The 18917-nt window shown below is 37.0% G+C and overlaps 1 protein-coding gene across 1 annotated transcript in view; it reads right to left on the reverse strand.

Moving 5' to 3' along the window:
* DNAI4 (dynein axonemal intermediate chain 4) overlaps positions 1–18917 on the reverse strand; it is a 96035-nt gene that overhangs the window by 69050 nt on the left and 8068 nt on the right. Inside the window, 1 exon segment of the mRNA XM_039473958.2 lies at positions 7187–7361. Within this exon segment, the coding sequence (XP_039329892.1) occupies positions 7187–7361 (175 nt within the window).

Genomic DNA, 18917 nt, shown 5'->3' on the forward strand with positions numbered 1-18917 from the left:
ATTTACCTCTATGTTTTCTTCTAAGAGTGTGACAATTTTAGCTCTTAAATCTGGGTTAACGGTCTAACTTCATTCTTCTCCAGGAGGCAATCGAGTTATCCTGCCACAATTCATTGAACAGAATATCCTTTCCCCATTGAATAATCTCAGCACTCATAAAAAATCAGTTGACTTTAGGTGAATGGGTTTATTTCTGAACTCCCAATTGTATCCCATTGATCTATGTGTCTACCTTTGTGCCAATAGCACATTAGTTTGATTACTATCGCTTCGTAAATTTTGAAACAGGGAAATCAGAATCATCATACTTTGTTATTCTTTTTCAGGATGATTTTGGCTCTTCTAGGTCCCCTGTGATTTCATAGGAATTTTATTTTATTTTTTTGAGACGAAGGTTAGCTCTTGTTGCCCAGGCTGGAGTGCAATGGTATGATCTTGGCTCACTGCAGCCTCCACCACCCAAGTTCAAGTGATTCTCCTGCCTCCAACTTTCAAGTAGCTGGGATTACAGGCATGCATCACCATACCTGGCTAATTTTGTATTTTTAGTAGAGACAGGGTTTCACTATGTTATTCAGGTTGGTCTCGAACTCCTGGCCTCAGGTGATCCACTGTGCCCAGCCCCATATGAATTTTAGAATCAGTTGTCAGTTTGTAGAAAGAAGTCAGCTGAAATTCTGATAACAATTGTGTTAACTTTACAGATCAGTTTAGGGAGTATAATGATCTTAACAATAGTAGGTCTTTTGATCATGACCATGGGATACTTTCCCATTTAATTAGACCTTCTTTAATTTCTTTCAATAATGTTTTATAGTTTTCAGAGCATACATTTTGCATTTTTTATTACATTTATTCCTATTTTACTGTTTTTAATGCTATTGTGAAAGAAATCATTCTTAATTTTCAAATGGTTCTATGCATGTGCCCAGAAATACAACTTATTTGTGTACCCATCATGTATCCGGCAACCTTACAAAACTCATTTGCAAGTCCTAATAGCTTTTTAGTGAATTCCTTAGGAGTCTGTATATATAACATGATGTAATCTGCAAAGAGAGATGTTTTTAGCTCTTCCTTTCCAACCTGGATGTCTTTTCTTTTTCTTGTCTAATTTCCATGCCTAGATCCTCCACAATCATGTTGAATAGCAATGCAAGGATTTGTTCCTGATCATAAGGAGATTAAGTGTCACTGTACAATGTTAGCTGTGGGGTTTTTGTGAATCCTGTATCAGGTTGAGGAAATTTCCTTCTTTTCCTAGTTTGTTGTGTATTTATGCCATGAAAAGATGCTGGATTTTTTCCAAATGCTTTTTCTGTGTCTACTGAGATGATCATGTGATTTTTGTGTTTCATTACATTCATATGAGGTATTAAATTAATTGCTTTTCAAATTAAACCACTTTGCATCCCTGAGATAAATCCTACTTGGTCGTTGTAATGGACTGAATGATGTCTCCCTCCAAATTTCAAACGTTGAAGACCTAACCATCAGTACTCCAGAATGTGACTATATTTTGAAATGGGTCTTTTAAGATATTACTTAGTTAAAATGAGGCTGTTAGGCTGGACCCTAATCCACTATGATTGCTGCCCTTCTAAGAAGTGATTAGAACACACAGATATTATAGATGCATATGCACAGAGAAAAGACAGTGTAAGAACACAGCAAGAAAACAGCCATCTCCAAGTCAAGAGAAGCCTCAGAAGGTATCAAACCTGCTAGTATCTTGGAATTCTAGCCTTTGAACAGTGAGCAAATTAATTCATTTCTGTTGTTTAACTGACTTGGTGGTATTTTACAGCCCTAGCACATTAACACCGTTGTGATGCATAATTCTATATTTTACTAAATTTGTTTTACTAGTTATTTTGATGGAGATTGTACACTCACTTTAGTGAGAGATATTGGTCTATAATTCCTTGTGAAGTCTGTCTGGTTGTGGTATCACTGAAATACTGGTGTTGTAGGAGAGGGTTTCCTCCTCTTCTGTTTCTTGGACAAGTTTGTGAAGAATTTGGTAGAATTCAACAGTGAATCCACCTGAGCCTGGACTTCTCTTTGTGGGTGCTTTTTTTTTTTTTTTTTTTTTTAAATTACCAATTAATCTCCTCACTTCTTATATGTGTTTTCAGATTGTCTAGTTCCTCTAGATACAGTTCCTTGTGTAGTTAGCCTTTCTAGGAATGTGTTCATTTTTAGGTAAGCTACCTAATTTGTTGGCATGTGTATTAGCCCATTCTTGTGTTGTTATAAAGAAATACCTGAGGCTGAGTAATTTATAAAGAAAATAGGCTTAAATGGCGCAGAGTTTTGCAGGCTGTCCAAGCATAGAACCAGCATCTCCTCTTGGTGAGGGCCTCTTGAAGCTTCCAATTTTGGCAGAAAGTGAAGGGGGAATAAGCATGTCAAATGGCAAGAGCAGGACTGAGAGACAGAAGGGAGTAGTCTCAGCCTCTTTTAAACAGCCAGATCTCAGGTGAACTAACTGAGCAAGAACTCATTCATCTCCAAGGGGGTGGTTGTAAGCCATTCATGAGGGATCCACCCCCATGACCCAAGCACCTTCCACCAGGCCCTACCTCCAACACTGGGGATTACATTTCCACATGAGATTTGAAAGGGACAAACATCCAAACCACATCAGTATGCAATTGTTCATAGCAATCCTTTATAATCCTTTTTATTTCTGTTAAAATCAGTTGTAATGTACCTTCTTTCATTTTTGAGTCTAGTAATTTGAATCATCTTTTCTCCTCCTCGGTCAAACTGTTTATTTAGTTTTGTTCATCTTTTTTTTAAAGAATCAGCTTTCGATATCATTGATTTTCTCTATTGTTTTGCTATTGAATATTTCATTAATTTCCACTCCTATGTTTTTTATTTCCTTCCTTCTGCTTATTTCATGTTATTCACTCTTTTTTCTTTCCAGTTTCTTCAGTTGGAAGGATAAGTTGAGATCTTTCTTCTTCCTAATAGGAATGTATATCTATAAATTTCCCTCTAAACAGTGCTTTAGCTGTATCCCATAAGCTTTGGCATGTTGTGTCTTGATTATGTATCATCTCAGAATATTTTCTGATTTTCCTTTTAATTTCTTCTTTAACTATTTACATGTCACCATTACAATAGCACATTATTTATATTAGTGAATATTTTTCTAATGTAGGATTTTAATTTCATTAATGATTTTTCCTTACAAGTTTGAATATTTCATTACATGTACCACATTTTGTTTATCCATGATGGACACTTTAGTTGCTTTCACCTTTTAGCTATTGTGCATAATGCTGACATGAAGATGTTTGTACAAGTATTTGCTTGAAACTCTGCTTTCAAGTATTTTAAATATATACTCCTTCCTGAATCATACAGTAATTCTACTTTTAAGGTTTGGGAAAACCACAATACTGTTTATCTTTTCTTTTCTTTTTTGGGGATAGGATGTAGCTCTGTTATTAAGACTAAAGTGCAGTGGCACGATCATAGCTCACTGTAGCCTTGAAATTCTGGGCTCAAGTGAGCCTCCTGAGCATCTATGACTACAGGCTTTTGCCACCACATGTGGATAATTTCTTTTTTCATTTTCTTTTTTTTTTTTGAGACGGAGTTTCACTCTTGTTACCCAGGCTTGAGTGCAAAATGGCACGATCTCGGCTCACCGCAACCTCCGCCTCCTGGGTTCAGGCAATTCTCCTGCCTCAGCCTCCTGAGTAGCTGAGATTATAGGCACGCACCACCATGCCCAGCTAATTTTTTGTATTTTTTTTTAGTAGAGACGGGGTTTCACCATGTTGACCGGGATGGTCTCGATCTCTTGACCTCGTGATCCACCCGCCTCGGCCTCCCAAAGTGCTGGGATTACAGGCTTGAGCCACCGCACCTGGCTCATTTTCTTAATAGAGATTGCTATGTTGTTCAGGCTGGTCTCAAACTCCTGACCTCAAGCAATCCTCCTGCCTCAGCCTCCCAAAGTGCTGAGCTTGGCATCAAGCAATCTTCCTGCCTCAGCTTCTCAAAGTGCTGAGACTACAGGTGTGAGTCACCACACCTGGCCCTACATACCATTTTTCACAGTGGCCACACCATTTCACAATCCACCAAGAGTAAACAAGGGTTTCAATTTCTCCATGTCCTGCCAACACTTATTTTTTTTAAAATAGTAGCCATCATAATGAGTATGGAGTGGTGTTTTTGACTTACATTTCCCTAATGTTTAGTGAAGCTAAGTATCTTTTCCTGTGCTTGTTATTTGTACACTTTCTTTGGAGAAATACCTAATCAAGTTACTTGCCCATTATTTTAATTGGCCTGTTTTTTGTTATTTTGTAGTTATTTATAAATTCTGGTTATTAACACTTTATCAAATATATAATTAGCAAATATTTTCTACCATCCTGTGGGTTGTCTGTTCACTCTGTTAGTGTCTTTTGATAGAAGTTTCTAATTTTAATGTAGATCAATATATTTTCTTTAGCTGCATATGCTTTTGGTGTAATATGAAAGAAATTATTGCCAAATAATTTATTTTCCCTGTTTTCCTTTAGGAGGTTTATAGAGTTAGCTCTTATTTTGGGTCTTTAATCCATTCTGAGTTTATTTTTGTAGATGGTATAAGGCAAGAATCCAACTTCATTCTTTTTTATGTGGATATCCAGTTGCCCTAACAAGATTTGTTGATGAGACTGTCTTTTCTCCATTACATAGTCTTGGCTTCTTTGTCAAAACCATTTGACTATATATGGAAAATTTTATTTGTGGGCTATTCCATTCCATTTGTTTGTCTTTATTCCAGTACCACACTGTTTTGATTACTATAGATTTGTAGTAAGTTTTGAAATCAGAAAGTATGAGACTTCCAACTTTGTTCTTTTTTTTATTTTTTATAGAGACAGGGTTTCTTCAAGTTGGTCAGGCTGTTCCCGAACTCCTGACCTCAGGTGATCAGTCGACCTTGGCCTCCCAAAGTGCTGGGATTACAGACATGAGCCACTGTGCCTGGCCCCAACTTTGTTCTTTTTATTCAAGATTGTTTGGGCTATTTGGGTCTCTTGATATTTCAGATACATTTTAGGATGGGTTTTTCTATTTCTGAAAAAATATCACTGGAATGTTGGTAGGGAATGTACTGAATCTGTAAGTCACTTTAGGTAGTATTGACATACTAACACTATTATGCCTTCCAGTCAATGAACAAGAAATGTCTTTCCATTTACTGGTGTATTCTTTTCTTTCTTTTGTGTTTTGTAGTTTTCAGTATACAAATATTTGGCCTCCTTGGTTAAGTTTATTCCTAAGTACGGTATTTATTATCATGCTATTGTAAATGCAATCTTTTTCTTAATTTTCTTTTTGGAGATTCATTGTTAGAAATGCAACTACTTTGTGTGTCTCGATTTTCTATCCTGCAACTTTGCAGAATTCATTTTTTAGTCGTGTGTGTGTGTGTGTGTGTGTGTGCTTTTTACAGTTTTCTACAAGATCTTATATAAGATAACGTCAGAGAGAACTTTACTTCTTCCTTTCCTATTTGGGTGCCTTTTATTTACTTTGAGACAGAGTCTCGGTTGTTGCCCAGGCTGGAGTACAATGGCACTATCCCCACTCACTGCAACCTCCACCTCCCAGGTTCAAGTGATTCTCCTGCCTCATGCTCCCAAGTAGCTGGGATTACAGGCACACATCACCATGCCTGGCTAATTTTTTTTGTATTTTTAGTAGAAATGGGGTTTCACCATGTTGGCCAGGCTGGTCTTAAAAACTCCTGACCGCAAGTGATCTGCCCGCCTCAACCTCTCAAAGTGCTGGTATTAAAGGCTTGAGCCACCGTGCCTGGCTGGATGCCTTTTATTTCTTTTTCTTGTCCAACTGTCCTGGTTAGGACTGCTACTACTATGTTGAAGAGAAGTGGTAAAAGCAGGCATCCTTCTTTTGTTCTTGGATCTTAACAGAAATGCTTTCACCACTAGAGAAAATATACATATATAATAAATATTTTCACCATTGGAGAAAATTTTATAAATATATATAAAATAGGCTTCATTTGTGTGTATATATATACATATGCATATATTATTTATATATGTGTATTCATATATATGTATATATACATACAGATAAATAAAATATATATGTGCAAATATATAGCATTTGTTTAATAAAATTAGGGGTTTTTTTTGCCATTATCTATAAACGTGCTACAAACATCCATGTAGTAGTGTTTATATAAACATATACTTTCTTTTCTCTTTCTAAATACTTAGACATGGAAGAGCTGAATGATATAGTAGGTATATGTTAACATTTAATAAGTTGACCGATAATTGTTTTCTATTTTCCATGTCTACCAGCTGTGTGAAAATTTTAGTTCCTCCACATACTTGTCAATACTTGATATGATCAGTCCTTTAATTTTAGCCATTCTAATAGGTACTTAGCAGTATTTTATGGTTTCAATTAATACTGATAGTTTTTTCATGTGCTTCCATGCTATCTGTTTATCTACTGTGGTAAAGTAGCTCAAACATTTTGCTAATTTTTTAAAATTGGGTTGTCTTAATACTGTTTTGAAGATTGTTTATACATTTTAGTTGTAAGTACTTTATCAAAATATGCTTTGTAAATTATTTTCGCCAGTGCATCACATTTCTTTGTATTCTGTTATCAATGTCTTTCAAAGAGAAAAAGTTTTAATTTTGATGAAGTTCAATTTACGAATTTTATCCTTTATGGACTCTGCCTTTAATGTCCCATCTAAACAAATGCTGAACCCATTCAAAGTTATATATTATATTCTTTTCCGTATATATGTTACTCTCTGATTAAAACTTTAAATGAGTCAATTCTTATAAATCTTCTGAGGCAAAATAACTGACTCCATGACAAATCATTTTGTATTTTCAAGAGTATATTGCTGAAAACAATAAAAGTTTTAATGTATATAATTAATACCATAAGCAACTAGCTCTTGAGGTCATGAATAGACATTTCTCATTCCATTCTAATATTATTATCAATAACTAGTTATAGGAGACAACTGCCAGTATTACATTTTGTGGAATAATATAAAACAGTATTACAATATTACAAATAAGTGATTATATTTTCTATCTTTACATTTCAATTGAGTTTTTCATAGTGCTGAGTTTATTTTCAAATAAACTCCAAATTCTAAGAATATTACCTGTATTGTCTTCATATTGGGATTTGTTTTTTCTATAGTTTTCAATTCAGATGGAAGAAGCATGGTTTTGGACACAACCATTCTGCTTTGATTTGCACCGGCATATCCTTTCACTGAAGTTCCTTTCATTGTAGCAAAAAAGCTAATAGACTTACTTGGTTGTGTGGCATTGTTCCTATATAAGGAAAATAAAATATAATGCAAAGGATTCAAGATTGAGAAATCAACGAACAATAAAAAAGTAGGCTTTCATTTAGAAACGTGAACAATATAAACATATAACAAGAAATAACGACAGCTACTTGAGATCTCATTATGTATAAACATAGTTCCAAAGAGTTGGCATACATTACATCACTTTCTCCTCACAACCGCAAGAGGTTGCTATTAATATTATTTTATATAAAAACACAAAGACTTTAAGGGGAACATTTCTACAATGGTGGAGATTTGAACCCAGGTAGTCAGATCCTAAGTCCATGCTGACTCCTCTGGGTCTTAGTTTCTTTGTCTGCAAAATGAGGATAATAATAATATCTAACTCATAGGTTATTATGAGGATTAAATAAATTAATTTTTGTATGATAGGAAGTCCCTAGCACATAGTAAGCACAAATGAGTGTGTAGCAGTTACATAGGCAGATTTAAACATGATTAATAAAGCCTGAAAAAGAATAGCATGTTTCTTTCTGAACTATATACTCCTTTAAAAAGAAAAAAAAAAAAAAGAAAGAAAGAAAGAAAAGACAGAGTCTCACTTTGTAGCCCAGGCGGAAGTGCAATGGCGTGATTTTGGCTCACTGCAACCTCCGCCACCCAGTTCAAGTGATTCTTCTTCTGCCTCAGCCTCTTGAGTAGCTGAGACTACAGACACGTCCCACTATGCCCAGCTAATTTTCATATTTTTAGTAGAGACAGGGTTTCACCATATTGGCGAGGCTGGTCTCGAACTCCTGACTTCGTGATTCACCTGCCTCGGCCTCCCAAAGTGCTGGGATTACAAGTGTGAGCCACTGTGCCTAGCATATACTACTTTTTAATAAGAAAAGTTATAATCAAAATATTTATGTCCATGAAACAAATATTTTTTCACTTTTGGATTTACTCTGTAAATTCCTTAAGACAAGGACTTATCATTTTATTCCTTCTAGTACTCTGTAATGTGGATTTCTATAAAATGGGGATGATCTTCCCTGAGATCATAAAAAGGTAAATATGCTTCCAAAGAAAACATTTTAAATATTTACTTTTTAAATCATAAAAACACAGACAATAAAATATTTTTAAATAACGATAAAACAGTTTTCATATTTTATTTTTCTTCTTAGCGTTTATTATTACTTGACATTTTGTTGTCGTCCACCTCTCTACAGAAAGTAAGCATGTTTAGGGCAGGAACTTTCATGGGCACTTAATAAATATTTTAAAAATATATAATTAAATGAATTCTATTTGTGCACTATTTCAAATTTACATTATTTAAAAATATCATATCCTATTCTCCTTCTGTCTCTAAGGACTTAACCTCCAACATCTCTAAAAAAAAAAAAATAAAGTATCAATCATGTAAAAATTCCTTCAAATACAAATTTATCTTTTTCTTTTCAAATTTATCTCTTTTTTACTTTTTCAGTAAAAGAGTTGCCATTCTTATCTAAGACTGATCTTCTTTGTGAACTCTGAAACCTGTCACTGCTGTCTCAGAACTCTTCTCCATCCATAATTCCAGGTCTCCTATCTTATATTTTTCTGTCTTTTCTCTGTGAGCGTAAAAGTATGTCCCAATCATCTTCTCAACTTAAAAATGCTTCCTTTATGTCCTCCTCTACCTATGTTCCCTTCCTTTCACGGTCCAACTTCTTAAAATGTTAGTCAATAATACTGCCTACTACATGACTCCTCTTTTTGCTCTGTAACTACAATCTAGCTCCACTCTTTCTTCTGCTACATAAAGACTACTTTCATGCTAGTCCTTCAAATTGTTGACTCCAAAGGACTCGTTTCAGTACTTTGTAACATCTGACAGCTGACCATTCCCCCTTCTTAAAATTGACTCTTCAGATTTGTTTCTCTCATACCACAGACTATTCTTCAACCTCCTAGAGACTTCTAATCACCTGACCTTTCCATGTTCTACCAAATAATCGGAATATTTTAGATTTATCTTTTCTCTATTGATCTTGAATCCACATTTATCAATCGAATCACTTTATTTTTTCTTTTGAGATGGAGTTTCACTCTTGTAGCCCAGTCTGAAGTACAATGGTGTGTTCCTGGTGCACTGCAACCTTTGCCTCCCGGGTTCAAGCGATTCTCCTGCCTCGGCCTCCCGAGTAGCTGGGATTGCAGGTATGCACCACCATGTCCAGCTAATTTCTGTAATTTTAGCAGACATGTGGTTTCACCATGTTGGCCAGGATGGTCTCCATCTCTTAACCTAGTAGTCCACCCTCCTCGGCCTCCCAAAGCACTGGTATTACAGGCATAAGCCACAGCACCCAGCCTCAGTTGAATCACTCTTTTGCCATTACCTTCAACTCTCTCATTCTTTTCCTCCTGAACATTTTGTCCTACTATCCTTACAAAATCGAGTCCTCTCATTCCTTTTTCCTTTGAGCTACCCTTTTACAGATTATGTTTAGGCTCAAATCTTAGTTATCTGATTTCTTACCACATACACCATCCTGAGTAAATTCCATGGTTTCAATGACCACATGTACTCTACTTTCTTATGGCAGTTTACCTTTCTCTTCTACCATCCTCTGAAGATTTCATATCCTACGTCACTGGCTCTGCCTCCAATTGTTACTTCTGGCATAATTTTTGAGTATTTCAATATCCATGAAGGTAATCCTTCGAATACCCTGGTCTCTTGGCTCCTTGAAATCTCACATAAATGGTTTTAACTGCCTTGTTACTTCAGACATTTACTGCCATGGTCATGCACGTGGCTCCTGTCTTTAGCAAGGTCAACCAGCACTTCCTATTTTTCCAGCTTATATGCTCGCTCAAACTCCAGCTTCAACAATCCTTCAATCCTATTATGACATTCAGGTCCTTGATTCTACCATGTTTTATTCCTATACCAATCTCTCTCATGCCATCTCTTCCCTCTTGAGGTTAAGGTTAGTTACTTTAATTGATAGTTAATTATCATAATCATTCTTCACTTACATTCTCACCATACCTTTCCCTCCATTTCAGCATACTTGCTGGCAAAACCAAAATCATGGTTATTTCCAATTATCCTCTTTGAGCCTATACCTGTATATCAACCATGTTTATAGTGTCTGTAAATTTGTTGCTGTAACATCTGATTTACATGCACAGGTCAAACACATGCCCTATTCTGGACAACCTGATGCTATGCCTAATTTACCTTGCCTTGGCTTCTAGACTCTCTTCTTGGCCCCCATCCCCTTTCCTAAGAGGAGTCTTCCTCCCAGGCATGTACTTGTCAAATGCAAACCAGCCAATCCAGAACCCACACCCCCAACCACCTCCATTATGGGGCTTTCACACTGTACCACTATACCTGTCCTAATCACCCCATGGCCAAATGTCAGACCAAGAGGGGCAGCTCCTATGCTCCAGAACCCATTGAAATTATTCAAAGTATCGAATCCTAAAGTTGCCTACAATGCCTCATTCATTACTTCTGGTGATGTGGTGGGCCCCCTTTTCCTTGGAACTGTGAATAATAAACTATTTTTTCAAGGGCAATGACTTCCTAATCTATTGGATCTATTAGGTATCTAACTATACCCTACAGTTTGTAATAATACACTATATTTTAACTCAACCTGTGTAGCTAAATGAAACTGGAAAAAAAACCAACCATGATGACAGGACTCACTTTAAATTTATGGGCCATTAACTTAATCAGTGTCCTTAATGTATTTTCTTGGTTCATTTCTTACTACACACTTTAATGCTATATTATACCTGCTCTTTCTTCAAATATGAAAACCTCTACTCACATTTTCACTTTCAGCCAACTGAATGAGAAAACTGAAGCAATCTGGTAACTTCTACATACTCCCACTGTCACATCTACGCACTTGCCCGTATCTGTGCCTATATTCTCTATTTCTTTCTTGTTACTCTGAATGAATTCTCTATTATTGCAGTTTAGGTCACTCCCTCTACATGCATACGACATTCCATTTCTTTTCTGTCTATTCAAGGACATCGCTCTAGCAGTTCTCTCTCTGCATCACAAGTTCTTCTCTATTGGATTATTACCTTCAGCATGTAAACAAACTTACTTCTCCCATCTTAAACAAAAAACTTCTCTTGACTTCATCTACCTCTCCAGCTATCAATCATTCATGTTTCCTTTAATCATAGCAACCCCTTGGGAAAAATTTCTTCTATTTATTGTTTCCACCTCTACACACACACACACACACACACACACACACACACAGTCTCTCTTGGATCTACTCTGATCAGGTTTTTGCCCTTATAATTCCAGCAAAAGGATTATTACTAAGGTCCAATCACCTCCAAACTCTAAGAATGTTCATTTCAATGTTTTCATCTTACATATCTGCAGCATTTGACCCAGCTGTTCATTCTTTTTTTTTTTTTTTTTTAACTTGGATTGTAGGACACTCTCTTTGCTTGGTTTTCCTCCTCCCTTTTCTGTGGCATTCATCCCTGTACTTCTCTTTTCTATCTACATCCATAATCTGGTGAGCTCAGCTAATGCCATGATTTAAAAGTCATCTATGTGAAAATTATTTCCAAATATGTATCACTCTCTACCTAGACCTCTTCTCTATATATTTGCTTGCCTACTTGATATCACTGAAACTTAGCATGTCCAAAACTAAGCTCCTGACATTAACCTCCACCACCACCACCACATCACCCTCACCCCATCCAGCAAATTATTCCTCTTGCACTCTTCCCTATTTTTGTTCAAGGTAACTTTACTCTTCCAGTTACTTGGGTGAAAAAGAATTTCAAAATATATCTAGAATCCATCCATTCTATTAAATAGACTTCCATTCTATTCAAAATCATCCCTCTACTCACTCAGATAGATGTACATTTTTTTTTTTTTTAAGATATTTGTCACCACTCTTGTTGCTACTATCCTTGTCCAAATACTATCCTCTCTTGGATGACTGCAGTAGCCTTTCACTTCATCTTCCTACTTAACCTTGATCCCCTGGGGTTTATCCTCCACATAACAACCACAATGATCTTTTAATACACACGTAAAGATTGGGCACAGTGGCTTATGCCTATAATCCCAGTACTTTGGAAGACTGAAGCAGGAAGATTGCTTTATGTCTGGAGTTCAAGGTTACAGTGAGCTATGATTATGCCACTGCACTCCAGCCTGGGCAACAGAGTGAGACCCAGTCTCTAATAGAGAATAATAAGATAAAATAAATAAAATAAAAATAAATAAAAAATAAAATATCATTACTCAAAATCCTTAATTTACCATCCCATTCAGAATAAAAGCCTAAGTCATTACTATGACTTAAAAAGTCTTACAGCTAGGCCTCTGATTTTCGTCTTTAGTGATCTATCCCTTGTTTACTTTGCTCCAGTTACAGTGGCATCCTTGGTATTAAGGCTGGGCACGTTTTCAGACCAAAGACTTGAATTTATGTTTCTTTTGCCTGAAATGCTCTTTTTCATACATGCACATGCGCACCATCTTTTCTTTAGGTCTTTAATCAAAAACTACCCTCTCCTCACCTGCCCTAATCACCCCATGGCCAAATGCTACAACAGGGGCAGCCCCTGTGCCTCAGGCTCCCTGGCTTCCCTTTCTGAAATATCAAAATTCTCTCTCAAGTACTTCATATCTTCTTGCCTTATGTTTCTCCTTAGAATTTCCTATCTAACAGTATATCTTTAACTTATTTGTCTTGTGAATCAGCTATTGCTTCCCCTTGCAATCTAAGTTCCATGAGGGTAGGGACTTTGGGCTCTTCTGTTCCCTGTTGTATCCCTAATACTTACAACAATACCTGAGTGTGGAAAAAACACAAACTGTTTTTTGCTCTGCTCTCACACCACAACAATCAATACAGAAGATTTCTGTGACCAAACATGTAGGGTTTCTCCCCACATACCAACCAAGCAATCAGTTCTGCAGTGGATAATACCATCTGGGTGTCCTCCAATCAATTCCAGCACTATCTACCTGAAGATAGCCTCAGATCCCACAGGCAGAGAGCTCAGTTCCACAAGACTACCTCTGACTTCGAGTGGCAGTTGAAAAAATAGGTTGTGGCCTGTTTCTGAATGACCTGCTATAAAATCAGGGTTCCCACAACCCCCTCGTGTTCGGTTAATTTGCTAGAGTCGATCACAGAACTCAGAGAACATTTACCTTTACTGGTTTATTATAAAGGATATTACAAAGGATACAGATGAAAAGATATGTAAGGCAAGGAAGGAGCCAGTAGCTTACATGCTGTCTCTGGGCACAGCACCTTTCAGAAACCTCCACATGTCCAGCTATCCAGCTCTCTGAACCCAGTCCTTGTGGATTTTTATGGAAGTTTTATTAAGTGGGCATGATTAATGAAACCGTTGGCTACTGGTGATCAACTTAACATTCAGCACCTCTCCTTTCCCTGAAGGTTTGGTGGGTGGGGCTGAAGATTCCCAACCCTACATAATCATGCTTTTGTCTTTCAGATGACTAACCCCCAACCTGAAGCTACCTAGAAGGTACTAGCCCTGGTCAACTGATTAGCATACAAAAAGACAACACTGGAGATTCTAAGGACTTTAGGAGTTGCAAGGTGGAAATTATCAAAGACCAAATAAATATTTTACAATATCACAGTACATAATATAGTGCCTGTTTAATACATTTATTGAAAGAATGAATAATCTCTAAATCATTATATCCAACTCAAAATAAAATATTCTCTTACTCTTCATACTTGTGAAAGGAAAATACCTTGGGCTCCAAAATTACTAAACTCAGGGAGAAGTCAAGCTGAGAACTGCTCAGTACAAACCTGACTTCCATTCTGTTCAAAGTCATCCCTCTGCTCACTGAGATAGATAGATGTGTGTGTGTGTGTGTATATATATATATATATTTTTTTTTTTTAAAAGACAGAGTCTCATTCTGTTGTCCAGGCTGGAGTGCAATGGCTCAACTTCAGCTCACTGCAACCACTGCCTCCCAAGTTCAAGCAATTCTCCTGCCTCAGTCTCCCAAGTAGCTGGGATTACAGGTGTGTTTCAACAAACCCAGCTTATTTTTCTATTTTTAGTATAGACAGCTTTTTGCCATGTTGGCCAGGATAGTCTTGAACTCTTGACCTCAGGTGATCTGACTGCTTCAGCCTCCTAAAGTGCTTGAATTACATACATGAACCACCACACCCAGCTGATAAATACATAGTCTCATTACCCCCTTTGAAAATGCTTATTGGAAACTCAAAAGAATGGGAACAGGTGCAGTGGCTCACACATGTAATCCCAGTACTTTGGGAGGCCTAGGCGAGCAGATTACTTGAGGTCAGGAGTTTGAGACCAGCTTGGCCAACATGGTGAAACCACATGTCTACCCAAAAAAAAAAAAAAATTAGCTGGACATAGGGTCACAAATCTGTAATCCCAGCTACTGGGGAGGCTGAGGCAGGAGTACTGCTTTAACCTGGGAGGTGGAGGCTGCAGTGAGCCAAGATCACACAACTGCACTCCAGCTTGGGGCAACAGAGTGAGACTCTGTCTAAAAAAGAAAAGAACAGAAAAGAAAAGAAACTCAGAAGAATGCAACTATTTGTGTCTCACCTACCTGTGACCTAGAAGCCGTCTCTCTGCTTTAAGCTGTTCTCTGGATGGAACCAATGTACTTCTTACATATACTGATTGATGTTTCATGTCTCCCTAAAATGTATAAAACCAAGCTGTGCCCCAACCACCTTGGGCACATGTTTTGAGGACTTCCTCAGGTTGTTTCACAGGCATATATCCTAAACTTTGGCAAAATAAATGTTCTAAATTAACTGAGACCTGTCTCAAATTTTGGGGGTTCACATTTTGATAAACACAAAGGGATTCTAAGCATGGATGCCCCTGACCTTTGACAAATCTCCTATCAGTACTTGGTAACAGCATAAGCTAACTTTATGGCTCAAACCAATAGGGCAATTTGCTGAGGTCTGAGGGCACCCCTTCCAGAGAATCCCTGATCTCCCCAAATTTGATAGAGATCTAAAGTTTATTTTGCTGCACAACTCCTTTTTTTTTTTTTTGGAGTTTTACTTGCTTCTAAAAGAAGGCCAAGTTTTTCCTGCTTCCATGATGGTGAAAGGCAGGTTAACTCCTTTACAGAGTTTGAGCTTGCTCCTTTTTTTTTTTTTTTTTCAGATGTAGTCTCACTCTGCTGCCAAGGCTGGAGTGAACTGGTGTGACCTCGGCTCACTGCAACCTCTGCCTCCCAGGTTCAAGTGACTCTCCTGCCTCAGCCTCCCACGTAGCTGGGATTATAGGCACCCACCACCACACTCAGCTAATTTTTGTATTTTTAGTAGAGAAGGGTTTCACTATATTGGCCAGGCTGGTCTCAAACTCCCGACCTCGTGATCCACCCACCTCAGCCTCCCAAAGTGCTGGGATTACAGGTGTGAGCCATAGCGCCCAGCCTTCCGACAGGGAAAATGAGGATTTTCATTTTTCCTGCTTCTAAGACGGTAGAGAGCAGTCTTCAGCCTGAGACCCATTCCCTAGGTAAGCAAGTGAATTGGGGTTTGTCTTGGGTAAAGTTAAGATTACACCAGCTGGTCTTAATTTCTCTTTACAATTAGAGTGCTCAGCGATCATATTGTTGTTTTGTTTTGTTTTTTTTTTTGTTATTGTTGTTTGTTCCTGTTTCAAGTTGTTAAGGATCCTAATTCTAGTTTAGAGATGCATTCTAGAAAGTCTTCTCAATTGCTTTTTCTCTCAAATTTAATCTTAATTCGGTTTGTTTGTGTGCATTTGCATGAGGCACTGAACTGTTGTTTTTGGATGTTAATGAGTGACTGTTTTCTCTGTCTGAAGGAACAGGGCATTTGCTCTTCCCATCTGAAAGGTGGCCTAGGTGCCCTGGGGCCTTGTGGAGTATCCAGGCAGTTGTGACCCTGCAGGGAAATCCCCAACAAAAATTAATTTTAAAAATGGCTTATTTAGGAAACACATATAAGGGCTGATCACCCAGCATTTTGAGTCCTCTCAGGTCACAGACCTCTGGAGAAAGAAACCGACACATATTAAGGGGGTAGAAATGACTCAGTGGTGACACACAGTGGAGTCCTGTCCACATCCACCACAGAAAAACCCCCAGCCACAGCTGTTCCTCCCTTAAAAAAAAAAACCAAAAAAAAAAAAAAAAACCGGGAAACAAATAACCTAGTAGAAAACAAGCAGAATGAATCTTTCAAGCACTCCATAGGTTTTATGGCACATCTACTTGCCAAAGTTTACGTAAAATTGAAATAATATGGTCTTTGTGCACATTTACATTAAGGAAAAGAGCCTTAAGGTCGACCTGCAAACTATAGAGCTCCTAAGTCCTCTTGTTCTCTACTTTTTTTCTTTTCTGCCTGCTCTAAATCTGCTGTTATTTTTCTATTAAGATAAAAACCACTGATTCAACCCAATAAGTTTTTTTTTTTTGCAAGCTGGTGAATGTGTATTTATCTCATGGCTAAAAGTTCTGGTAAAAGTTGTATGATCTGTGTGTGTGTGTGTATGTATTTTACAATTTCTATAATTTTATGTTTAATTGGCAATTAAATTCGTTTTCATTTTCTTCTAGCACATCAAACTTTTTCTCTCTGCACCTTATAATGTAAATTTTGCTATTTGACTTTCACCTGAGTTGCTTCCTTTAAAATGCAAATTTAAGGCTATTTGGCTGACAACTATCCAGGGTTGTGAAGCAGGTTATCAAAAATCAGAAAGTCTAAGATAGGGGGAAAAAAAGGTTTTTATAAATCTATAAAATGTACTTCCATCTGCATGCCTAATATGTCTACGCATTTATGTGTTGTGTACACAATCACTACTAAAAATATAAAAAAGAGCTCTAATTAACTGGTTTAAAAAATAAATATGCTTAAATCAGATACTAAAAAGGAAAAGAATACTCAAATGCTTTTTCAAGTTTAAGTAACTTAAGTAAAATCTTTAATAAATAAATAAGTTAGCTTTAAAAGTAAAGTAACATTAGAAATGTCCTAAGAGGCCAGGCACGGCGGCTCATGCCTGTAATCCCAGCATTTTAGGAGGCTAAGGCAGGCAGATCACAAGGTCAGGAGTTCGAGATCAGCCTGAGGAACATGTTGAAATTCTGTTTCTACTAAAAATACAAAAATTCGCCAGGCGTGGTGGCAGGCGCCTATAATCCCAGCTACTTGGGAAGTCGAGGCAGGAGAATCATCTGAACCCAGGAGATGGAGGCTGCAGTGAGCTGAGATTACGCCATTGGACTCCAGCCTGGGTGACAGAGCAAGACTCCAAAAAAAAAAAAGGAAAAAAAAAGAAAAAGAAATGTCCTAAGAATTGCCAGAATACATTATGTTTGCATTTATTAATCAAGCAATTTTATTTTCTACTTATCCCTGCCAAATACTTACTATAAGATGCCAACATTTGGCAAATGGGTTACAAAACCATAAATCCAGCCCCAAACAGAATGACCTTTGCTTATATAATCTTTAACAAATAAGACACTGATAATGGTTTAATGAAAAGGGCTACATCTTGAGTTATGAGTTATTTGGTAAGATTACCATAACTTCAAATCCTGTGGCTTTAGGCACAGGCAGTAAGGAGGTTTTGGGAAAAGACTGTTACTGTCTCTGTTTCAAAGTTAAACTATAAATTAAGTACCTCCCAAAGTTACTTTGGCATTTCTCCAGGAATAAACAAGGACAGCTTGGAGGTTAGAAGCAAGATGGAGTCAGTTAAGTCATATCTTTCTCACCATCTCAGCTATAATTTTGCAATGTCAGTTTCATAACTTTAAATCATGACTATTATAGTTTTCATAGGTAATATAGGTAAACAATTAAAATAAAATAATTAGGAAAATGCAAGGGGATAAATGCTTGTAGACAACAAACATGCCATAATTTAGAATCTAAGCTATATTAAATAATTGATATTTCATTATTAGAGTATTTTTCAATAAATTTATGTTGCAGAAAAACATTCTTGGTAGAAAAAAAGAGTGTATACTTTTAACAAATGGTGAGCAAGTTTTGTCTAATTCAAAGTTTATTTGAAGGTCATATATAAAACAAGGTAAAAGGAACGAGGAATAAATGTAAAGAAAGTCATAAATATAAAAAGTTTTTTTTGTGTGTGTGGTAAGAAAGCTTAAAGAGAATCATTTCATATGAGAAAAAAATCTTTGGTTGGGCACAGTGGCTCATGTCTATAATCCAGCACTTTCTTAGGCCGAGGTGGGCAAATCACCTGAGAGCAGTTTGAGACCAGTTGGCCAACATAGCACAACCCCATCTCTACTAAAAATATGAAAATTAGCCAGGCGTGGTAGTACACACCTGTAATCCAGCTACTCAGGAGACTGAAGCAGGAGAATTATTTGATCTTGGGTGCTGGAGCCTGGGCAACAGAAAGCAAGACTCCGTCTCAAGAAACAAAAAATAAAAACAAAGAATCTTACATGGTAAATTTAGTCCTAAAATAAAATGACCAGTTGTTTAAGAAGGAGGGATGTTCAGGACAA

This window comes from Saimiri boliviensis, chromosome 11 (genome assembly GCF_048565385.1).
Source record: "Saimiri boliviensis isolate mSaiBol1 chromosome 11, mSaiBol1.pri, whole genome shotgun sequence".
Classification (NCBI taxonomy): domain Eukaryota; kingdom Metazoa; phylum Chordata; class Mammalia; order Primates; family Cebidae; genus Saimiri; species Saimiri boliviensis.